Source organism: Phoenix dactylifera, chromosome 13 (genome assembly GCF_051530095.1).
Source record: "Phoenix dactylifera cultivar Ajwa chromosome 13, Ajwa_hap1_PhDact_Kaust_v1.1, whole genome shotgun sequence".
Taxonomy (NCBI): domain Eukaryota; kingdom Viridiplantae; phylum Streptophyta; class Magnoliopsida; order Arecales; family Arecaceae; genus Phoenix; species Phoenix dactylifera.
The window spans coordinates 1,556,682-1,581,924 of NC_143202.1; the positions used below are offsets into that span (position 1 = coordinate 1,556,682).

The following is a 25,243-nucleotide window of genomic DNA, read 5'->3' on the forward strand; positions in this document are numbered from 1 at the left end:
TTAAGAGAAGACAAACTCTGCATTTTACCTTAAGGATACTTAATTTGGTACACATCATGTTGTAAGGAACTCGATAACAATCAGTATAGCTATAAGCTGCTAGCACAAATTCTTAGCTTAAATATTTCTTTATTATTAATTGATTCAATGTTACTAGACAAAATTCTAATTTTCGAGATGTAGGGATATAGGGAGACATCAGCCTAGAAGAAATGTGAATACATCTCTCAATGATATCATGCCTTCCACCAATCTTGTTCTGGGATCAATGACAACAAGCCGCCGTACCCCTGGTAAGGGAGAAGACATGTTACCTCATCTGAGACTTCTATGATCTCATGAATGTTGTGTGTGTGTGTGCATACTTGTGCATTTCCTGTGTGCCAATATAGATTCTCCGACAGGTACCTGGATCAGATAGTAGCTCCAAAATCTCACCGAAAGAAGTTGAACGCAAACAAGTGTGGCATCGTCTGCGGCCATTTGCCTGGTATACTTGTTCCAAGGCCTGAAACCAGATGCAGTGGAGTGACATCATCAACTCAGGGAAAAGGGAAAACAGCCTGATTTTATTACTACAAATCTGATTTGAATATAGAAAAATTATCCAGATTCCTCATTTTTGTTTTTGTAGAGTTATGTGGAAGATTTGGATATATATCACCATGGTGTACACCAATATTACAGAACCCAGTGTGATTTTAAGACCGGTTCACTACGAATTCAAAACTGAATATGATTGCAATATGTGCTTGAAGTGTTCCATAAAGGAATACTCATGTAAATAAAGAGATCTAATTCATTTCCATGAAGAGACAGGTCGCTGTTACGTGACTAATTTATTATAAAGCTAAACAATTCATCTGAATTACGGTACCATCTTAGCACTAGAGAGAAGCTAGTCTCGGTATTATTTGAAAAAGGCGAGATATCAACCTGAGTATAATTTAGCCTAGTTACCCAAATGATAGAAGAGGTAGATATGGATAAATGATAATGAATGCATAAACAAGCAAAAAGTGTAGACTTACTTGTTCCATGGTCATTTGATCAAGCTGAATGCGAGCATACATATCATCTTTTGCTAAAGCCATAATGTCACTGCATGACAAAAAACCACATTCACTTCTTTATAGATCACATAGAATTGGAGAAATGGAGATGGATAATAATCATGGAATATTTTGCCATCCTTAAAATTGCTTTTAAAAGGTTGATGAACTCAAGCACAGAAGATTAATGAAACACATTTCAAGCTCAAGCATAGAAAATTGAGCCTCCCAAACAGTGGCAATGAGTCCAAAAGTACATAATTAATAGGCCACCAAAGACATATTAAATTCAAAAAAGTGCATAATTTCCTATGTACTTAGTTATTTATCCACGGCAAAGAAAGTAAAGGATCCGATCTGGTATGATTCCAAAAAGAAACACATGGGAAATATTTTGGAGCAGCACAGCATCAAATCAGAAGATAAGGTTAGGTAACATGTAGATAATGGTTTTTCTTGTGTTTTTGTTGCATTACCATGCATTTCCCATTTTCCGAATAACAACGAGTTGTGCTTTTCTCCTTGCACAGTATTTTCTTGTATCACTGTAATACTATGTACCAACTTGGTAGCTATGTTCTTGAATCTGCATGACAGATACACTGAACCATGTGCAAATGCAAGTAGCCACCTAATTATTTGCACAGCCACCCACCAAAAAGAGTATTCATGGCATTTGAAGAGCTACAGTTCACAACAAAGAGAAAAGCAAGTGCTAGCATATAGTGAGCTGTTAGCAAGGTAATTTACCCAGATAGTTTATTGCACGAACCACCTCTAAACTGCCATTGCTCAATTGAAAGCTTCTATCCAATTATATAATATTATCAACTACCAAAAGTTTAAAAGCTACAACCCATAAAAAAGGATTAAGAATAGGTACATGTGGATACAGAAGATACCTGCGAGAGTATACATCGATTAATGATCCATGGTCATCAACAATCGGAATAGAACTTACTCCAGCTGAACCCAAAAAAAGGTAGAGAATTAGTACAGTACAGAGGGAATATGACTTTAAGGGCATGCCTACTGAATGGCAAATGTTAGTTGGCAATAGAGGCAAAGGAACATGAATGGAAAGAGAATCTTATACGCAGTCCATTCCCCAATTAAATCAACATATAACTTGCTACAATTTAATTGATAAAAGAAAGCAGGTAATAGAGACTTCTAAAGGGGTCATACTTTTCAGAAATCTACAAAAGCTTGAGAAAGAATCTGCAGGTCGGAAGCTTGGCTAAAGCCTGAAAAAAGTTCCAAACAAATTTGCCAACAAAGTCTGGTTTTGAGCTTTTGGACCTTGTACAGCGTGATTCTTTACCTTCATTTTGTTGAAGGAAATTAAAATTGTCCGGCAAATGAAATCCCAGAGTTATTATCTGATGGTTCTTTGATAATTATCCAAAGATTTGCAAAACTGCTTAAGGGGCATAAAATTTGTATCTAAAAGGCCTACTAATGAAGTAATCTTAAGAGATTGAAGAGCTAGACTATTCTGAACAAAATCCATTATCACTGTAGTAAATGCACGTGCACATGGTGAAAGCATTTGAGCTCCATCAATTTTAACCGACGTGATGTTTAATCAAGAAAACATTTCGACATTTGCCATAGCATAGATTACTTATTAACAATATGGCATTAGCTCTGAGATCTATGCTCATTATATGCAAGTATGGCTCAGTTTTGGACACCAATACAGGGTCTCAGATACTCCAATAATTCAGGAAGCAGTGGCATACATGCATAGATATATATGACCAACAGACGAATAATTTGATCCATCAAACCTTTAGTGAGAGATAAGTTAATATCGCAGAGTTAATCCAGAAGATAAATTGACCTAAAATCACAATCATCCACCAAACTGTATCTCTTAATTCCCTTAAGCCATCTGTATTTAGTAACAACATTCCTAGAACCTTTTATGTATGTGATTAAATAAGTCAGATCAAGGTAGCATAAATAAATAAATAAAGGAACACATCATATTTTGATGGATTCTTTCCTTTAAAAGTCAAGATTCTGCAAACATCAATAGCATGACGTATTATAACATGTACAAGAATATGTTGACACAACTAGCATTTGATTAAATATCAAAGGATATATCCATAACTAAGCAAACATTAAGATGACATGCAGGTTAAAGAATGTACAGATAATGGTACAAAGGCAATAATACTGTCAGTCAAATATCAAGCATTAGAAGGTTTGAAATCTGCTGAAGAAAAGGCATATTGATATTGAAGGAAAAGTTGGTGTCTTCCTGTCAATTTTTGAAGATAGCTCTCTAAAGTTAAGCAGGGAGGGTCCTTATAAATTAACTAGATTTAACATGGAGAAAAAAAGAGAAATGATCTGATCGCCAAAAGCAATTCTTCCAGTATAACATCCTATCTAAATGGGAAATGTCCCTTGAAGTTTTGCAATATGCTATCAAAATATCAATTGAAGAACTGGTTCTTAATATAAATATGCACGAGTGGGCTTGAGACACGAAACAGACTCCATATCTAAATGGAAATGCCCCTTGAAGTTTTGCAATACACTATCCAGCATATCAGTTGAAGAACTGGTTTATATTATAAATATGCATGATTGAACATGAAACAGACTCCATGAACCCTAAAGGTTCACCAATCATCTAGGAGTCCCCTTCAGGACGAAATCTCTATAAGCAGGCATTGTATTAGTTGGTAAGCTATGATATCAATTGAAGAACTGGTGCGTATTCTAAATATACACGATGGACTTGACACATCATATAAATTCGATGACAAACCATAAGGTTCACCAATCAACTGCATGTACACTTGGGAAGAAATTTCTATTAGTAGGCACTGAATTGGTTAGTAAGCTACAAAAAAAAAGTCAATACTTATAATGCATGCATATGTGTATTTATGTTTCATAGCAAGACACTGAAAGCTTATTAGACCCAATTTTAAAAAATAAATACATATATATCTCAAATAGAGTCCTGTAAGAAGCTTGGAGGTGGTTTTTCTGCAATGTTAATCACTAATCAGCCATGTCCACAGTCCATCCAATTTATAGGAAGTTGTTCAAAACAGTGATACTGAAATCAAGATTCTATATTTAGGTCCATGAACACTTGTTCTTCTTAACATGTTAGCATCTCAGAACAGTTAAAAAGGCAAGTGTTAAACTAAAGGTTTAATTTTAATGAGTACAAAACATTTGAGTTCAAGTTCACGAATCATGTGTTCTTCAAGTATTTAAGGTTGTGTACAGGAAGTAAAAATTGATCCTTAAGTGATTAAGTTTGGAGAAGATTTCACAAGATCTTGTGGAGTTCTATAGTTGAGGAGTCAACCCCAAGATGAGTAGAGCCGAACCCTAGAAGACCACAAGGCCAAACAAGTGAGCATTAAAATTTAAGGTCTCGGGAGTCTAGCCCGGCATGCTGGAAAGGACTAGCGCATCTCCAAGAGTCAACCCTAGCAACACACAAATTGACCCCAAATCTGCCATAGGGTGAAAGAGAACATAGTGAAAAATGGGCATTCCACGAGTCGAACCAAGCAACACAAAAGTCGATCCCTGCCGATCAAGAGCCGACCCCAAGAACTACCAAGTCGACCCTAGAATAGCCATAGGAGAAAGATAGAAAGCAACGGAAAACATCCATTTCAGGAGTCGACCCAAAATCCTCACGAGTCGACCTGAGTCTTCCACAAGTCAACCCCAGAAGACTACGAGTCAACTCCTCTACATGAAATAGTTCCAAGTCAACCCCAGAAGACTACGAGTCAACTCCTCTACATGAAATAGTTCCAACAGTTAGTTTTTCTGTAAGTGCAGAATGGAAATTTCTTCTCTAACAGCTCGTTTCACCCCTCCAATAGTTGAAACAGCTCTCCAACAACTCGTTGAGATATAAATGCATTCCAAACAACTTGGAGAAGAATAATTAAGAAAGAGAAACGAGATACTGAGGGACATCAAGTGATATTCAAGAGAGCATTTAAAGCTTACATTCCCTCACTCTTGGAAAACATTAATTAAGCATTCAAGTGAAGCTTCTAAGCATTGAAGACGAGCCTCCACAGGATTCAACTTGAGCTTCAATGATTGTTCATTTTGCTCATTAAGAAGCTGTGTAACCAAGGTACGCGGTACCGACTGTACCGACGTACCGGTGGGCATCGGTACCGGTACGGTACCAAACCAAACCGAGCCGAACCAGTACTGTACCGATGGGGCTAAAAGCCAAAAAAAATTTGGAGCCGGTACGGATTGGTCGGTTTGGGCCGGTACCAGTTCGGTACAGGTCGGTACGCGTCGGTACGGGCCGGTATGGTTCGGTACCGAAATATGTAGCTGTACCGTACCGGTAGGGTTCGGTACCGGTATGTACCGGCCGGTACCGGCCCGTACCGACCGGTACGGCAGACCATGTGTGTAACTTTCTTGTTTCCTAGAAAAGATTGATTCCTTCTCCTCTAGTCCCAAGCCAAAGCGAAAAAGGATCAAGATCACCAAGTAGTCCTCACCTGAACTCCTTGCACAAGCTTGTGCAACGTTGAAGAAGGGATCTACGCTTCTATTTTCACCTACGCCGAAAAACTTATTGTAATCTGTTTTTATTGAGGGCAAGTTTCAACATGCCTAAAACTTGAGGAAAGCCCTATCCAAGCCTGAAATTGGATAAAGAAGGCTGTGATTGGGTTGGTTTTGGTTGATTTCCCATGAAAATCAACTGGGTTTGATTGTGAGCCTAGCAAAAACAATCGAGATGTAATCTTGAGGTAGATTATAGTGAAATTCCCAAGAATGATATCTTTGGGAGTGGACATAAGTGCTGAATTTGACACCGAACCACTATAAAACTTGGTGTTTATTGCACTTTTGATCTTTTTATATGCTGCATTCATTCTTTTAATTTCTTAGTTGCATATACTTGTCATAGAACACTTCACTTACACTTTAAAAGGTTGTTTTTCCACTGCATATAATTGTAAAATTTTTGAGAACCCAATTCACCACCCCCCTATTGAGTTGCATCGTTAGGCAACAAAAAAAAAATAAAATTCTCAAATTTTGGTTATAAAACTTGAGCATTCTAAGCAGCAATACCTTTCCGTAATATTTTGTTTTGTGATAATAAATTCAATGTAGCACAGTGATAGCTCAGGAAGTATCCGGTTGTTGCTTACCATGTGACAAGTTGATTTGAACTATTACCGCTTAGATATGATGGAATTAGTTAAAAAATGCAATATCTTCACTCGATACTTCAGGCATTTTTAGAGCTACTAATATGGTGGAATATGCAATTTAGTCATGTAATTAACAACAGAAAATGATTTTTCATAAGTTGTGTAAGATGATATATTTCTTCATAATGTATGATTTGATTTGCGTGGGTCTTTTCAGATAAATTCATATCTTACAACTTACAATATGTCATCAGCACTAGTAGAAAGTAATACAATCTAAGCTAACATATGGTTGTACATTCTCATTTTTGCCATTTATGCCAATATTTGTCATAGAATTCTATAGTTAGATCTAATTTAAGTTTCTTGGCTGATGTTATGTGATACATCGAACCACAAAGGACATCAATTCTTGATGGCCAAAAAACAATCTAATGTATTAGCGAATTCTATAGTAGAAAGTAATACAATCTAAGCTAACATATGGTTGTACATTCTCATTTTTGCCATTTATGCCAATATTTGTCATAGAATTCTATAGTTAGATCTAATTTAAGTTTCTTGGCTGATGCTATGTGATACATCGAACCACAAAGGACATCAATTCTTGATGGCCAAAAAACAATCTAATGTATTAGCGAATTATTACAAACTAGCATGGTGGACAAGCACAATATGTGACATACTTATATGCAAGGTTTTCAATACAGTCGGCATTGAATTTTAGAAAAGCACTAGAAAGGGGTAGTTTGACAGGAAGTTTTTAGAATTTTATCTTACAGGCTTCAAGTTCATAGAGCAAATCCAAGCAAAAAAATTGCAATCTTGGAATACTATCCTACATAGTTACATCAATGTTTAGATTTTTTCTATTCCATAATTTCAACATCAGAAGCTGTGTTTTTGAATAGAAGGGGTGAGGGGGATAAATCAGCATTGTTATATTCAAAATAATAAGTCAAACAAGCTTCTATGTACAATTAAACACATACAGAAGCCCAAATGAAACAAGTACCTTCTAGTAGCAAATCAAGAGCAGAACTTAAAGGTGCATTTCGTTGCAATATTGCTAGTTGACGTACACTACCCCTTCCAGTATTTGGCATCCATGTGCCTATTGGGATCCTGAAAATCTGATACTGTAGTAGTGGCAAAGATCCGATATACTCTCCAAAACGTGTGCAGATAACTGAACAATTGATGATGTCAAAATGCGCTAAAAAACATCACATATGTGGGTTTTAAAGAGGGAGATAAGAGGGGCTAAATTGCTGTACATTTTAATATTCCAGGAAGGCTTGCAAGATTTAGTAATGGCATGGATGACCCATCTTGCAACAAAGATCTAAGTATAGGAACTGCAGATATCTCACTGTGAACAATCTTGAGAGCCACATCGTTCAGAAGATCATCATCCAAGACCTCCAAAAGAAATAGAGATGTAAGAAAAGCAACAATAAATAACAGAACTCAAAATGGATAATGGACAAGAAGACAAATCCACTTTATGTCATAAACCGTGGTCTAACAGACAGCAGAAGCCTTTCTTTGAGTTTAAATTTGGCCAAAGATATCGTCTAAAGGAAACATCAGTGGGAAGATCTAGTAAGCGTCACACCACACCCCAAGTACTCAAGAGTTCTGCTTGAGTCCCCACAATGTAGCCCATGAGAGTTTTATCACCAGCAACCACATAACAGAGAGATTTCCCCATGGCACACCACCCTCCTATCATCAGCGATATTATACCGATGATGGTGTTAGCATGAGAGCTTCTCAAATGAGTACCTCTAGTGCTATTTTGAACTTTAGCGTCCCACTCCACTTACTACATCTAAGGCCTTGAGGTTGTCATTATTCATAGAAGTATTTATGATCTCAAAAAGAAAAAGGAAAAAAAAAAAAAAACTCCTAGATCCTAGTGGTGCCTCTGCCTTGATGAAGCTTCATCCTAAGATAGCAAGTTCTTCATAATCTCATCCAGTATCCTCTGGTTGCTCGTCATTTTATCTATGTTTAATCCATATCCTGACAATAGCCAAATTATCTGCATATAAGCTGTTTTGTCAGCATGCAGCATGTTTATCACTCCTGTGTAGCCTTCAATACTTTTCCGAGGTTGTCACTTGCTTCCTTCTTATGCTATTTTATTTATTGGTCAAGCTTTTCAACTGCCTAATTTTTATCGGGCTAGAAGACCACTAATGAAATCCCACTATCAGTTTTCACATCTTTTTCAGTGACTTATATCTTCTTAGAAAAGAGACATATTATACACAATCTTCAAGAAATGAATTTGAGTGATAAAAACCTCCTAATCTACAACTCTCTTCGAAAAAATAATAGCTATCTAGATTGTTGACATTCCAGTCTTTCCAATAGTAAATGAAACAAATCAAGTAGCATTTGTCAAATTTTGAAATTTAAGTTAAACACTAAATTAGACAAACAACCTTAGCTGGTACTCCTTCAAAAGCACAAACTTTGAACAGAACTATCTTACCTATGGAACTGTCACACAATACAAGGATGATACCTCTTGTTAAGCAAACCTAAAACATTGATCCATTATAAGGGGCGCATTATAGATCCTGTTTAACAATGTGGGCACCATGACTGCATATATCATACCTTCATACTGCATGTTTGTGTATCTTGTATGGGAGCATTGGTCCACAATCAACATAAGTACTGAGTTGTTGAACCAATAGAGTCATAACAAGCACTCCCATCAGTTTCTCCACAAGGTGTTAAATTTTTTGTTCAATAGTGTCTCTTATCTGTACAATATTAAAAAGCAATAGTTGAGCCCATGTGTCCGTCACTTTTTTTATTAACATCACCAGTGGCTTTTTATGTAAACTTTATTTAAAGAAAATATTATAATGCATATATTAACGTAAGTTTTGGAAAACTAATGTCCAGTTGTTTACTTAACTCTCCCCTGCTTATCTTTAAACAATCCTGTCTGTCTCCAAACTCTACTCCACCAAATTTATTTGGAATTTTGATGGTCTCATTTTTTTTTTTTTGTTTCTAAAATGCATTTGCATATGCTCTTATGCTAGTAACATAAAAGGAAGAAATGGATGCAGACATTTTCATGAAATAATAATAAAAAGCAGCCAGTACCACTCAAAAATTACAACAATACTAAAAAGTTCTAGTAAAGCAGAACCCTACAGATATCAGAGGCCTTCTACGTAATATCAGAGGTCCAGTAGACATTCCATATATCTGGAGTTTCCCTTCTTTCCAAGCAGAAACTGTATGCATTTCAAGCTCTTCATTAGCTAGAACCCGAACACTGCTGTGCAACTGCATATGGAAAGTAAGAAGTGAACTGAATGCAAGCTCAGGGAAGAGAGGGAGAGAGAGTGAGATTGCAAATCTGAATGCATTATGAAATAACCAATGCCAATATTAGATGATAACTTATTGTGCAAGACACCTACAGAATCAGAAGCATTGTTTTAGGACTTTTAAACAATCCAGAACCTATAAGCATAGACATATCGAGGGTCAAACCTCAGTTCAGTTTCAACTGAATCAAATGAGCTCCAATATCAGCAATTGCAACATTTTCATTGGTTTTATCTCTAGTTTAAGCTGTCTTGGTTAAACATATAAATAAAACATAAAATGACAAACAGAAATAGGAAAAATATTATCAAAAAAACTTAATAAGCTAAGAATAATAAGTTAGGTATCATTTTTAAGTAGATTATGCTGTTTAGGACATTTGGATATATTGTTTTAGTAGCTCGTACTGAAGATTCATATAACCAAGGTCTGCGGTACCGATACCGGTAGGTAAGTAGATTATGCTGTTTAGGACATTTGGATATATTGTTTTAGTAGCTCGTACTGAAGAATCATATAACCAAGATCTGCGGTACCGATACCGGTAGGCGTACCGGTCGCCTACCGGAACGGTACAGTATGGTTTGGTTCGTACCGGACTAGCGATAAGCTTTTTTTTTTTATGTTTTGGTACAGTACAGTTTGGCCACGCTTGGATAAATGCCACAGAGTGGCATAGGCATTAATGAGCCCGTGTTAGCGCGCTGCCCCATGCGGGCTAGGGACGGCTTGGATCTCGCGGACTGGGCGCACGGGACGCGTGTCCCGGTTGACTGGGTCGTGCGTCCCGGCTTGGAGAGTCCCAGTCCGGGAGGGATTGGGACTTAGGCGCGCGGCCGCCAGCTGACGCGCGAGGGCGCACGCGAGCGAGCGAGCGGGCGGGCGCATGGGCATGCAGGGCGGGGAATCGCACGCGGGATAAATGCCACAAAGTGGCATTAAATAAGACCGCGCGGCGGTTCGCAGAGCGGGGAACGGTTCCCCAGCATGGGAACTGCACCAGCGCGCGGTTCCCCAACGCACGGAACCGCGCATGGAGCAGGGCGGGGTGATGGGGGTTCACGGTCCAAAGCCCCTCACCATGCCCCTTTTCTCGCGCTCCTTGTGTGCGCCTTCAAAAAACACTGATGATGAACCGATTGTAGGCAACGCCGATGGAATAACTCAATATAAAGATCAATAGTGAAAGCAAACTAAATTCTATTCCACTAAATTGAAGAACAAATAACAAGAACAATGAAAGCAAAATAAATCTAGCAAGGGATTGAAAAGATCCCTTCCTAGCCCAATCTAGTGGAGATTGATGTATCTACCACTAGCTTAAATCCTATAACACAAGATCTAAGGACCGAAATCTATTGAAAGCCTAACCCCTCAATAGCCCAAGTCTAAGGCCTAACCCCAAGACCGAAATCGGCACAATGCCGCCCAAGCCTTTCAGCCGAAGAACTCTCAACAATGAGAAACAAGACTCAACTTATGGATCATAGAATGTCCTACAATGGCCTCTTACAACTCTATTTATAGGCTAAGACCCTAGACAAAACTAAGTAACCCACTTAAGATAAACATGGCAAATTGTCTTCCTATGAATCCAAGGCTTCTCCATCGATTTGGCATGAGATCAATGACTGAAAATCACCCAAGAAAGGTCCTCCCACAAATGGATATTGACTTGGCCTTTGGCCATTGGATGGTGGGTGATAGAAGGCTAGGTCGGCTTGGATCTCGCGGACTGGGCGCACGGGACGCAGGTCCTGGTAGACCGGGTCACGCATCCCGGCTGGGAGAGTCCCAGTCCAGGAGGGACTGGGACTTGGGCGTGCGGGCGAGCGCAGGCGTGCGGGCACTATAGCGGGCAAGGTTTGGTCGGCCGAACCTCGCAGTACTGTAGCAGGCAGGTGCTCGCGGGCTGGCTGGTGCGCGGCCGACCGAACCTCGTTGTACAGTAGTAGGCGGGCGCGCGCGGGCTGGCTAGTGCGCGGTCACTGTGGCTGGCGAGGTTCTTGCAGCCAAACCTCGCCGCACTGTAGCAGGCGGCCGCAGGTGGGCTGGCGCGCGGTTACTGTAGCTAGCGAGGTTCTTGCAGCCGAACCTCGCCGCACTATAGCTGGCAAGGTTCCTGCGGCCAAACTACGCCTGGCCTATGCCCAGCCCCTGGGCATGCCTGGCCAGTTGCTAGCGCGGCTGAACCATGCCAGGCTAGTAGTAGGCATGCGCCGGGGCTTGGCCGTGCTGTTCATGGTGCGCGCTTGGTGTGCATCCGCCATGGCCATGCCGTGCACGCCGTCCTACACGCACGGCTCTCCGTGTGGCTTGCTCCTCTCGGCCGAGTGCCCGTTGGGTTGATGGAGCAAGGTCTAGCGCGCGGTCTGATCCCACGCAATGCCGAAGTTGTGGATGAACCTCGTGGTTGGCAAAGGGTCGGTCGGCCACAATACACATAATTTGGCCACTTTGGCCTTCAGTTGGCACATGGTCCTCTTTCGGCTTGGCGCTTCCTCGGCGTTGCTTGCATGGGTCCTCAACACGGAAAAACGCACGCCCGCGCGAAAGCGCGCGGCCCTGCGCCTGTGCGGGGTGCTCTACCCGAGGTACGCATGGCTGAAAGGGCCAGGCGCGCTTTCCCACTGAAAAAAAATGTACTAGTGCGAACCGGCCGGTTCGCACCGGTACCAGCCAGTACGCGATCGGTACGTATGCGTACCAATCGAGATCGGTCCGAAAATAGCTGGAACCAGTTTCCACGCTGTCCGAAAATCGATTCCAAGCCGGACCGGTCCGTACCGGCCGATACGGTCCGGTTCGGCAGACCATGCATATAACCTTCAAACATTAATTATATTTACTAAAGATCATGTTTGGATCAGAGTACAGCGCATTGTTTCATTAAATGTAACATGAAATAATAGAGATGTCTTAGAGATTCAAGCTCTAGTTAGCCAAACCTATTTCAAAAGATTTGCATGTCCTCAAAATATCTTTAGAGTCAGACAATGCTATGATTCCAAAATTTTCCAAAATTTAAATCTATGTCTAACATAGAGAAAATGCTTCCCGACATCTAAAAAAAATGAAGAAACTACAAAAGGTTACCTACATAGATGGTCGAACCATCCCAAACCATCCAGTTCGACGTGTACCAACTCGAACTGGTTGGTTATTGGGACGGGACAACCTATCAGGTCGGTGCAGTCCTCAAACCGGCTTGAACTGACCTGAACCATGCAGAACCACCCGGTTCTACTCGATTTGGGGCAGTTCGGATAGTTCAGGGCCCATACTTTAGAGGGGGAGGCGGAGAAGGCCTCCCGTGCCTTCTCACCTCTTCAATATTTTTAATAAGACAAGAGAAAATCTTCCATTTTTGCTAGATTTGAGGCCAAATTGATGGTTTCTTTGGTATAATCCCATTCCCTCTTCCAATTCCCCTCTTTGTTTCCTTTTTCATGCCAAAAATAGACAAAAATGGAAAAAATGTGGGGAGATCAGGCCAAAATTTTGTATTTCGACATTATTTCATAATATGCTCTAGACCTGAGGATCATCTATGTAATGAAGATGAAATCATAATTTTATGTTGATCGGATAGTTTTGTAAATTAAAAATACTTTATGGATTAAAAGATATAATAAATAAAATAATGTTCATAAATTTTTTGAGAAATTGGTAGCATGTTTGAGGGTATGTATGCTAGTTGCCAGCTCAAGTTAATAGCAATTTACTTAAATTTGAGCATAATTATGGCTGCCTAAAATTAAACCTAAATTCAAATACATTCAAAAAAAGTAGTGATTAGTGCATACCAAGATTTGTCGTACCGTCCCGTACCGTCCAGTATGGGGTGTACCGTACTATATCGGAAAAAAAGGTACGAAACATACCTTCATGTCGATACAAGCTCCGTATCGCCCGTACCGAGGTGCATACCGCCCCGTACCGAAGCATACCGATATGAAAATTGAGAAAAAATGTTAGAGTTATTTCGGCACAAAGATATACCATACCATACTGTACCATACTGAACCGATAAAGTACCGATACGGTATCCAGTACCAAAATTGCGGACCTTGGTGCATACCCATGGATTAAAAAAAATATGCATAGTACAGTTGTAAGATTTTACATTAATATGGACTAAAATTAATTTTCTAGATATGTTATAATTAAAAAATAATTTATTATTTTAAAATTAATTTATTATTAAAAATAGCATTATGTATAGATAATATAGGGGTAATTTCCAAAGTAATGCAACCATTTTTGTATTACAATGTAAGTTATCTCATTTTAAGTAATTAATTAAATAATTATTAGTTTAACTAAAAATATATGTCGTGTGTTCACCAAGCTTGCAGATGTGGATTTAGGAAGGAATGAGAATAAGGAGCATGGTATAGTTTGGGACCATGGTTTAATGGTTTTGAGTGGATACCACTAGAGGAGCAAGTGTTGCGATGTAGAGTTGAGGGGAAGAGTGATGAGGTTGAAGCAGCATCTAACTAGTCGTTACCCTGACATGGCTACTTGTAAAAAATATCCATGGAAAATCCGTCAGATGTTCAAAAAGCACTATGTCGATTTCAACAAGCAAGAAAAAAATGCTAAGAAACAAGCAAAGATCAAGCACCAAGTAGCTGAGCCACCTTCATATTATTCGAGAGATCTGAAAGATTATAAAGCAACATATCTAGATGATATGGAGGCTCATATTTAGACTACCATACGGGGTAGCCTAAATGCTAGTGGTAGAAAGAGGAGGTTGCCAAACATAGGGCTCAATTTGGGCCCTCACAGTACAAGGCAGGTTCCAATTCTGGGTCCATCAAAATAGATCCAGGCTACAAGAGGAGCCAGACAGTTAAAGAGGTTGTTAGAGAAGATAGCAACCAGATAGCTTCTATGTTTGGGATCTTCACCAACAAGAAAGAAAAGATGCAAAGAGTTATACTGGTAGGGGATATCATTCATGACCTTGATCAATATACCTTTCCCAGCAAAGTTCAAAGCAACAAAGATTTGATTCTAAGCTTATTAAAGATAAGAAAAAGGACAACCAGAGAGCTATTGGTTCCTAATTCCATGTCAACCACATCCCTGCAAATGCCGCAAAGAACGAGTATTGGTCTACTAACAGCTTTATCCAGAGAGCCAGTCAAGGTGTAGATCCTCCTAGATAGAAGAACATATAGGTAAGCTACTTGATAATAACAAGGACATAGAAAGTTGGATAACCTTCTACCAAAGCAAGGGCACCTATAATGTAACTCTAACATGTGATGGTCGGACAAGGCCCAGCAGGCAAGCATCATTAATCTCTTGACATGTGATAAGAAGATATTCTTTCATAAGTCAATTAATGCTTTGAACAAGGTGCACTCCCAGTACATTCTCAACTTGATGGAACAAGTAATGGATCAGATAATGGACCACTATACAAGGTCTCCAAAGATATTTTGATGATCAGAAAGCCACACATCTTCTGGACCCCATATGCTGCCCATTGCAAATAGACCTAGTATTAATGAACATTGGCAAGATTTGTAGGGTGAAGTAGGTGGTAGGACAACCCAGGCCATTACAAAATTCATATATAACCATACATGGGTTTTCCTTTTCATGAGGAAGCACAGGGTGGTGAGATATTGAGGCCAGTAGTCACCTACTTTCCTAAGCATTACATTGCATTCGATAGCCATATTGAAAAGAAGGCACGCCCGCGTTAAATGTTTGTAAGTGCCGAGTAGCAGGAGAGTAAACATGCCCATAGTGGCACAGACGGCAATCACGTGAAGGACTTAGTCACAAGCCAACAGTTTTAGAAGCAGACTGAGAGAATAATTAAGGCAATTACACTACTATATCAAGTGCTTAGGGCTATGGATAGCTAGAGGTACTCTTAGATAGGCTTCTTATATTATATGATGATAACCACTAAGGCTAAGATTAGGCAGGCAAATCCAAATGCAATACTCAATACTTGTTTATGCATATCAAATAAAATCTAAATACAATCATTTGTTTATTAATTAAATCAATTACAAAATATCTTGGCAGCCTAATACCTCAACCCAAAATTCCAATATAGTGTTACAAGAATAGGCATGGATAAGGACCTACTGACTGCTCCACACCATGTCGTTTATAAGATGGATCCTAATCCGTTTATTGATGCCCAATGTTTTGAGAAAGTAAGTTAATTTTAATAGGACACATGATCATTAATTTTTCAATTCAAGCAAACCATTGACATCATATGTCATGTATGTTTCACAAATTAAAGCTTGTCAGAAAAGCACCTACAACTTTAATCAAAGGGTAGCTGTGGCAAGCAAGGATAATATGAATCCAGGTATTTTTTTGGATATTAACCATCAAAGTTCGCCATCTCAGTAAAGAACCCCATACCAATACCATTCTACTATAGTGTCGGTATGTGATACGGTACGAGAGGCGAGGCGTAACAAGTGTTGATACGGTACAAGACTATACATCGGTTCAGTACCAATATGATATGATATTGTTTAGTACGGTACGGTACCGACCAGAACGGCAAACCTTGCAGACTATACCTGATCTAATATTTTCTAAAAAACAATGTGTAATATGCAATTTACTTAATTGCATTTGTAGTTGAATGATGGTTCCACTTTGGACTATCATCGAAAAGCCTCAATAGGTTAGCAATCTAGATCCTCCTACAGACGGTCTTCTCCAATGGTTGTGAGGGGCAACTAGTCAACCTTCGCTCTAATTCACAGCAAACAACGGAACTGCCTAACACAAAAGCGATCAAATGATTTGGTAATACGTCTACTATAATCTAAAAGACCGATTGAAGTGCAGACAAGAAGTGAAGCTGAAGTATGATGATCCACTTCACAATAATTTTGTATATGATGCAGAGGATCCAATGATTGGTTGGCTTGAGGGCCAATAGCAGCAGCCAGAGCTTGATGAGCCAAAATCATCTCCTCAGTTGGCTAGTTTCATAGCAAAGGAGGCTAAGGTGGGTGTGAGCAAAATGACACATGCCACAATCATAACTAGTTGAGTAACCACAAGGGTCACGTGGGAGCCGATCATCATCGCTAGGCCCTATGTTCAAGATATTCTTCTCGAGATTTGATAGAGATACTAAGATATCACCATGATATCGTGTCTAGTCAGGGATCAGGGTGGTGGGCCCAATCGAGCCACCTAACAAAGCGGCAGCTAGGGACATCCAAGGAAAGAAAGTTGTTTCTCAGATCAATAGGAAAGGGAAAGGAAAGAGAATTACTAACTATTGGAGAGAGTGGATGAGGAGCTTATTCACCTACTTGTTGAGACCAACAAGCTCTCGAAGGACCAATTACCCGGATCACATCACGACACAAGCAATAATGATAATGACAGTTCGAGCGATGATGCATCTAGTAGCAGGGAGGTGGTAGTGAACATTTCATGGATGCATACAACTCACGGTCTTATGGTCTTGGTTGATCACTGATGAGTTATAGTTCACTCATGCCACACAGGATAACGACCATGGTAAATGACCTAAAGCCCACAAGAATATGATTATACACAGGAGACGATCATCTAGAGGTGGGTTGACACATGACGCTGTTGTTGCAAATGATCTAGCATGCAAAGTAGGATCCTTGGATGTATTTGGATCTGAATTGTATGTCGGATTCTATTATGCCCCAAGGTATGACTCATATGGATATCCTACTCTGAGACATCATATTGGAGCGGCTACTACCCCCCATAATCTCAGCCAAATTACGGATCTGATTTTGCTACCTTGATCTTCCCTCAAATAGGATGGCCAGCTCAATATTAGATGTGGGATCTGTATCGGGGTTGCTATCCAAGAGACTCATATTATGGGATGTAGGGTTAGGCACATTATTTGACTTAAGAGTCAGATCTCAGGCCTAGACATTTTTTTTTTAAAATTTCAATATCTACAAACAACATAGTCACTCCATGAGGAGCTAGATGCCGCACACATTTTATACTTCAAATTAATTTGATTATGTATTTTTAATTATAAGTATCCATGCATTCTCTGTCAATTATATTATAATTTCCTTCATTAATCAATCATACAGTCTATAGAGAACAATATGACATAAAAAAGTATCAATATAGCATTGAAATCGTAACTCAAATAACCATAATCATTAAAATAATTCCTCAAAACAAAAAATGAAAAATTAAACATAAAAATAAAAAAGGTGTATAGGTACCGAACCAATATGCCACAATGAACCATGTGTCGGTCGATATGAACAAGTACCGCACTATACTAATCACTGACCGGTACAGCACCCACTATAGGTTCAATGGACCTTGGTTAGCACAAAAATAGAATATACCATAGATTTGGCCCTATACATATCAGTTCCAGCACAAATTCTGAAACCACCATTACTTTCAAATATGTCCTGACTAGGCTGAATCTTTTCAATTTTGGTTTCATATTTCAGACAAAATATCAAATGATGATATATCTAAAAAGAACTCTTAGATGCTTTCATACATCATAATATCTAATTTAGGCATAATGCAAGTCTTTTAGTTGGCAATCAAGCAAAATAGATAAACATGGGAGTGGCAATAGCTTCAAATCTCTAGGCATGCAATTTGGTAGCATCTTAATTTAAGTGGAGAAACTTCGTAGAATTATGCATAGTTGCATCATGAGAGCCACATACAATAGTGGCAAGACCGTGGTTGCTTTCTTTTATTAGAGCAAAAAATTCATGGAATCACATAGCACATGAAGCATCCCATGAATATACCCAAGTCAACTAGTAGTTCATTGACCCAACATCAACATCTTAGCATTACTTCAAAGCACATGGGGTGCATCTAAATGCACTTCAAATTTCGATTACCAAAAAGTGGGACATGCTACATAGCTAACATGCTTTTGCTCTTTCATTTTTATTAATTAAACTAATTCTTATATAACTTAAGTTGCCAGCATGTCTCGAACCAATTTATAACAGCCATTGTTTCTTCCACCATTAAAATTGCAATAATCAAATTGTCTATCCCTAGCCAGGTCCTCGACCATTAAGCATATCATGATCGGACCATCTCTATTAGAAATGTCCATCTTTAGATACTCCAGTGAACACTTTAACTTTGTATATGTCAACTTGTTGCCAAAGATTTCAATCAAAAACCTGTTATGAATATTGCTGCCTTATAGTAATAGTGCAAAACATAGCCGGTAATTTAATCCACAATTGGTTGAATTTGATTTTGAAATCCAACCCAAAGAGAAAGGAGGATATAAAGCCTTGATTAAGTCCAAGCTCAATGATCAAGTGAACTTACAGACATAGGAATCTTAAATCAACTCATGGATACACACAGACAGAGACAGAGAGGGAAGAGAGAGAGAGAGAGACGGGGGCCGGGTTCGCGGGGGGGCGGGGGGGGGGGGGGGGGGGGGGTGGAGGTTGAGGAATTGACAAACAATCTCATTCCTCTATCCCATATCAAACCATATCTAAAATTCCATGTTCTTTCCAAGTTAGAACAGGAATCATCAGTAATGCAGTCAAGGTCAACTCAGGGAACTTGGAGAGAGAGAGAGAGAGAGAGGCCACAAAACCCAAGAGGGCCTCCTAAAGAGTGCTTGCTCCTTAATGCTTTGGAAAAGGAACTTGGCTTTTTCCTCTCGATCCTCCTCCAATAACTATCATCTCTTTCCTACTTTTCTAGTCTTCTCTAAACAACCCACATCCTCCTCAAATTTTTATTTTTTAATAAAACCATGTGACATATTCCTCTCTGAGATTTTGTTGCAGATACCTCTCTCTCTCTCACACAGTCAAAGAACCCGCCCAACTGAAACCTCCAGAAAAACACCACTATCTCAGTTTCTATGCCAAAAGTGAAAACAGCAAATGAAACAAAGCGGGGAAGATGAAAATGTAATACCAAAAGCCAACTGAAAAGTTTTTGCTACACAGAGAGGGATATTAAGGAGATATAAGTGAGCTTTTCCTTCTGTGAGTAGGAGGTGCTATTCTACAATAAAATGTTTGATTGCAGAAATTCACTGCCCCTATCCTTGCTGCACAGCAAACCTGAAGGCTTATATGTCAGCCACAACCATATTATCTCATCTCTACTTCAACTGCCTTATCTTTTTCACCCTGCACTTTTAATTTGCAAACTGTAAAAAGGACCAGAGCACACTAACACACTGAAAATTAGCAGATAGCTTACCAAATGCAAATGACCAGAACAACAAGTATTTTACATTTAACTAAAAGATTACAGGCTTGCTATTCATTTACAAGTGATCATTATGTGAAATGGAGAAAAATCATTGTTAAATAAAATAAAAGAGATTATTGTATTTAAATTGATCATTGTTTTAATAATCATGTCAATCAAGAGAAATGATCAAGGAGATAATAATACCTCTCTTAGAATCAGTATGAAGTCAGAAGCAGTTAACATCCCTGTTACATTTGCTCTGCAGTCATCCCAAAGAGGGACAACAGCCAGGCCCTGTAAAGATGTGTGAATTTCATTACACTAAAACTTCTCACTAGCAAATAAAAGAAAGATAGACTGTTAATTATGTGAACCTGATGCAAGAAAACCAAAACAAATAAAAAGCAACAAATGCCAGTGGATTATGCAGTTTCCAAGAGAGAATTATTTCGTTAATTGCCATATTTACACCATAGAAACTCAAGAACAATCTAAAAATTAAGTTTAAGAAAACACTTTATTTGAAAACAAGAAGGACAACAAAAAGCTGATCATAAGTAGGAAATTATAAAAATTCCTCGTATCAGCTAGCGTGAATTCCCCTCAGAAGTAGAATATGATTACTGGATGCCTTAGCTAAGAGAGAACAGCTTGCAACAGGTAGGCAACCAATGGCAAGAATACAATGCAAAAGGATCTGGATGTTGCTGCCTTTACATACAGGAAAAACTTTAAAGGAACAATGACCATGGGCGTGGAGCAGGTCACATTTAACAGGTTTGCCCTAAATAAATAATATTATGTCACTTGAGTTGGCCACTTGGTCTATATACTCCCTCCCTCCTTTTCCTTTGTTATCTGTTTTTTTCTGATCAGCAACACCAATTCAAGGCACCTTATCCTCTCCAAACCATCGCTGTATGGTTCAGAGAAAAAGAATAACCCACAAATCCTGCATGGCCATCATCTAGGTTGCATCACGCAAGTAACTGAACCATAAGTTCAAGTGCAGAAGCAAGGAAGCAAATCTCCCCCATGCATGTGGCCGCACAAGAGACATAGAGCGAGAGAGAGAGAGAGAGAGAGAGAGAGAGAGAGAGAAAGGTTTGAATAAACCATCTATATCATTATTATTTCGTAGTCATTTATTGTTTGAGTGGTTGACACATAGGCAACACGTCCAAATATTTGATGTTTAAACATGCTCACACTGAACAATGAACATTATGTTGGGATTATCAATTTGATTGGCACGCCACGGATTTGGACTAAGGTATAACATCAGTCAAGAAATATTATAATTGAACTCAAGATATTTATGGTAGTCAGATTAAAACCATTAAAGTGGGCGCATAAAACCTCACAACCAAACCTTGTCAAAATATGCAGAATGGACCAAAATGGGAAGATTGTCAGCACTTCTTACAAACACAGACAGACATCATCCAATAAGAAACCATATTAATATAGCAAAGGCTTATAATTTGAATTGGCACACTTACTTCTTCATACATGATATGGAATGCCTGTTTCACAGGCAATTTAACATCCATGATGGGGATCTGCAAACTTACAATATCATATAGTTAATTAAATCGAGGCATAAACAATTATTGGAAAGGCTAAATATTCATACCTTGCTTGAGGAGGGAATGATGTCATATATGGTTTGTGCTGATAAGAGTCTGGACACCGAATCACGGGAAACCTGTATTGCGGCATCTGAGGTCTGAAGTAAGGGGTCTAGGGGCATGTGGGTTGGCAGTGAGGCCTGGTTGACACAGAAGAAATTACATAACAATTGCAGGCACTAATAGACTAAAAGGAACATGAATATTTCAATATACTGAAATTATTTGACAACTAGCAAAAAAATAGGGAAGAGTTTGCTAATAAGATAGGCAAAACATGGGAACATACTGTGTACAAAGAATTGCCATCAACCACTTCCCTGTTTCTGGGAACATAAAGTTCATGGGGCGGTGCTGCATGCGAAACGCTGGGTTCTTCTACAAATATGACATTGTTCACCGTCCCATATTCATCACTAAGACATGGTTTCTGTTCATCAAACCTCCATATACCATCAACCAGAAAACGGTACTGACATCCACCAAAAGACCATATCAAAAATTGATGACCATGGAAACATAAGTAAATAGATAATTATGCACACATGGTCTATAAAAGTAAAGCCAAACAACAATAATTTTCATATACCACCAACAGTGGTTAACTCAGCTGGTTGGCACCCAACTCTACATAGGAGAGGTTCCAAGTGCAATCTCAAGTGGAGGCAAATAACCATTGTATTGCTCAAAAATGAAATAAAACAGCATAATTTTCATATACCAATAACCAATTGTTGTCTCAATCAGTTAGGAAGGAAATCACCAAACTGATTCCAACCAATCACAAAGTCTTGTAAAATATCAAAATTGCCCATGTTTTCCTCTGATTCTACAGCTGCTACCTACTCACCCATCTATAGTCAAATATATTCCATGAATGTTTTAAGCATCAACTACTTAAACTGATTAACCTTTGATTGAAAGAGAATTTTGTGCAAGTACCTATTGGAGCAAAAATGCAAGCATCAATGGGACCGGGTTGCTTGTCAGTGAGCGGAACCCTCTATATACCAAATATGAATATACAATGTTCAAAAGTGGAAGAACAAGACTATTTACTCTATCAAGCCCATAATTTCTATTATTGAAATATTATTTATAAGACAAAATATAGTTTTCAAAAGAATATTATGCTCTGAAATGTGTCTTCAGTGAGAGGAGTCATGACATTGTGTTATTCTAATAAAATATATATGTCTATCCTACTTACAAAACTCTCTGACATTGGTAGATTAACGCAGTATAAGAATGTAAAAGTCTAAAGAAATAGAAGTAGTCTATTTTCATAAGCAGAATGTATCTTCTCTTTGGACCATTTGACTCAACAGAATGTGCAGCATTGTTATCTATGTCATGGACAGTTCTTCCTGTCTCAGAGAGGGAGCATTAGAGTCCTTAGATCATTATGGAAGTTAAAACAGATGTGCCAACTTAATTATCCTTCCACAGTCCCCACATCTTTCCTGTGCCTATATTCTAACCAATGCACATGAAAGGTTTGATGGGTCTACAAGGTTTTGCCCTTTAACGAACTTGTGGCTAGTGGCAAAGTCCTTACAGATGACTAAAGGAAGCGAGGTAGGCTCACCTTCTTAGAGCTCATCGTATTTGTTCCCACAATGTGATGGTATCAACTTCTGCCCTCTTATACACAAACTTTTGCATGACATTCAGCACGTCATGGATCTCTTTTGGTTACTATTAGTGTTATATGAGTGGTTCATTTCTCTAAAGCTTTCTAACAAAGCGTCTTTTTTTTTTTTTGATCTTTTGATAAACAGATATACACAATGGAGAAGAAACTGTAGAAGGTGGGTGACCAATGATGGTGTTCTATGAGATGCACAGGATGGTGCATTCATGGTTCATAGGAATTTAGGAACTCTCTGCATGTCAGTTTTGATGATTCATATTGGAAGTAAGAATCATGCAAGCATGAAATTGACTGTGAATTGCCAACAGTTGTTAGCTCTACTAGTTGGCACCCCTCTTCTATGGGATTGCACGTGGGAGAGGTCCAGGGTTCAAATCTTGGTGGTGGCTCAAATACCTCTACTGCACAAAATGAAATTGACTGTGAATTCAAGACATCTGCTATCATTTTTGTAGCATATCAAACAGAATGCAATACAGAAGTAAGGTTCCCTCCCTGCTGTCTTTCACCCATTTCCACATAATTCCCCTTAAAGCAGAAGTTGTCCTCTCCATCTGATCATGCCTAATACCAGATGATGAGATGCATGATCAAATAAATTCTGATAAGTTGTCATATCTTCATCCCTGACTTCCAATATGGCAAACTTTCCAAGCCCTCGGCCTGCACAAGCAGTCTTCCCTTTCTTCTTTTAGTGGATCATCCACACCAACCACACTCTAGCTACTTAATTCCGCGATGCAAGTCTCTGCCCCCTTAGAACTCACATGAATATCAGAAGTAGTAGTGATATCTCTTAGTTATCATTGACCAGATTCCCGAAAGAAAAAAAACTGAATCTTTCCAAAAACTCCGTACCACTCCACAACAAAATAAAAAGAAAGAAAAAAGATGGATGCATAAATACAATTAAAAATTTGCTGCAAAGCTATAAGATTTCGTATCAGTACCTGGTAAGCTCCTGGTGGAAGATCAAAAAACGCCTGAAACTCTGTAAGTGATCCATCCACGAGCATCATTGGCCGAGGATCAATCCATCTATAAAAATCATCATCAAAATTTCAGTTTCTTAATATTCCAATGCCGCCCAAGAGCAATAATAAAATAAAAAAGAAAAACGAAGGGAAGGGAAAAGGAAAAGGGGACGAAACAAAAGAGGAACCTTAAGAAAGAACCGCAAATGAAGACATGGTGCCCTCCGTAGGGCCAAGCAAGCCTCGTCAGAACCATCCCCCACTCCACCGGAGACACGGCCTCGCCAGCCACCAGATTCGACCCCCTCCAAGCTTCAGCCAAGGACCCCCGCGACCATCCGATCCCGTCTCCAAAATAGACAAAAGGAAGCCGGAAAAGAGAAAAACCCTAAACTAATTGAAAAATTTATAAAAATTACATCCCTTAAACCCTAAAGTTGTTGTGAGCAGGGAGCGTAAACGACAGAATTAGAAGAGATTCTCGAAGAAAAAGCTCAAGCAATGGTCTTTGGGTAGTATAGAAGTCTCCGCCCGGGTGGAGGGAACGATCCCGGGTGAATCGCGCGGTAAAAGAAAACAATAAAATGAAAAAGAAACGGAAGAGTTTATATCTATACATACATATATGTATTGTTGAAGCAGCTTTTACCGCGGCACACGGGTGAAAGTGCCGCGGGTGAACCATGGGGGGGGGGGGGGGGGGGTTGGTGTTGCTTAGGCCACTGCTTGGATATTCTTGAACCTCTAGTAGTCGGAGTGGTATCAGGTAGAAGGTACTCACACGTGGAACTCGAGCCAGAGCCTAGAGGAGTAGCTGAGCCGGACCCACGGATGGAGAGGGTATGAGTAAAACCGGTCGGGATGCCCAACACACGGCCATTTCTGTCCGCATCGAATATTCTCCTGGCGGGGCGGAGGCCCAGTGGGGGCTGCTACGCGGGGGTGGACTTGTCCCTTCCTCCCCCCTTCTCCTTTTTTTTAGCAAAAAAAAAAGTGAGGGGGTTGTTTTGGATTTAGTTTTTTAGAAGGGTTTAGAGTTAATTACTATAGTCAGCGATTATTTAGTAGATTAAATGGCTAGGGATGAGCGGTGGGGTTATCAGTAAGAGGACATTTCTCTTGGATGAGTCCAGCAAGAAAACGATTC

At 39.3% G+C, this 25,243-nt stretch overlaps 1 protein-coding gene across 1 annotated transcript; it reads right to left on the reverse strand.

Moving 5' to 3' along the window:
- On the reverse strand, nt 1-24,693 carry LOC103696431 (sucrose nonfermenting 4-like protein). The gene is made up of 13 exons (XM_008778056.6): nt 24,285-24,693; nt 24,073-24,160; nt 21,758-21,940; nt 21,474-21,608; nt 21,340-21,399; nt 20,042-20,131; nt 9,425-9,559; nt 7,519-7,663; nt 7,257-7,430; nt 1,955-2,018; nt 1,032-1,101; nt 409-508; nt 1-290 (listed from the first exon to the last, which is right to left on the reverse strand). Exons 1-13 carry the CDS (start codon nt 24,350-24,352, stop codon nt 199-201), a joined length of 1,404 nt encoding a protein of 467 aa, XP_008776278.3. The 5' UTR covers nt 24,353-24,693; the 3' UTR covers nt 1-198.
- Nucleotides 24,694-25,243: the final 550 nt, after the last annotated feature.

Excerpts from the sequence above, each read along its gene's own strand:
- LOC103696431 (XM_008778056.6), bottom strand. The coding sequence starts at position 24,352 with ATGGTTCTGACGAGGCTTGCTTGGCCCTACGGAGGGCACCATGTCTTC. Across the intron at positions 7,431-7,518 it reads CCTTCCTGGAATATTAAAAT|TTATCTGCACACGTTTTGGA; the intron begins GTACAGCAATTT and ends TCAATTGTTCAG. Across the intron at positions 291-408 it reads GGAGCTACTATCTGATCCAG|GGGTACGGCGGCTTGTTGTC; the intron begins GTACCTGTCGGA and ends CTCCCTTACCAG.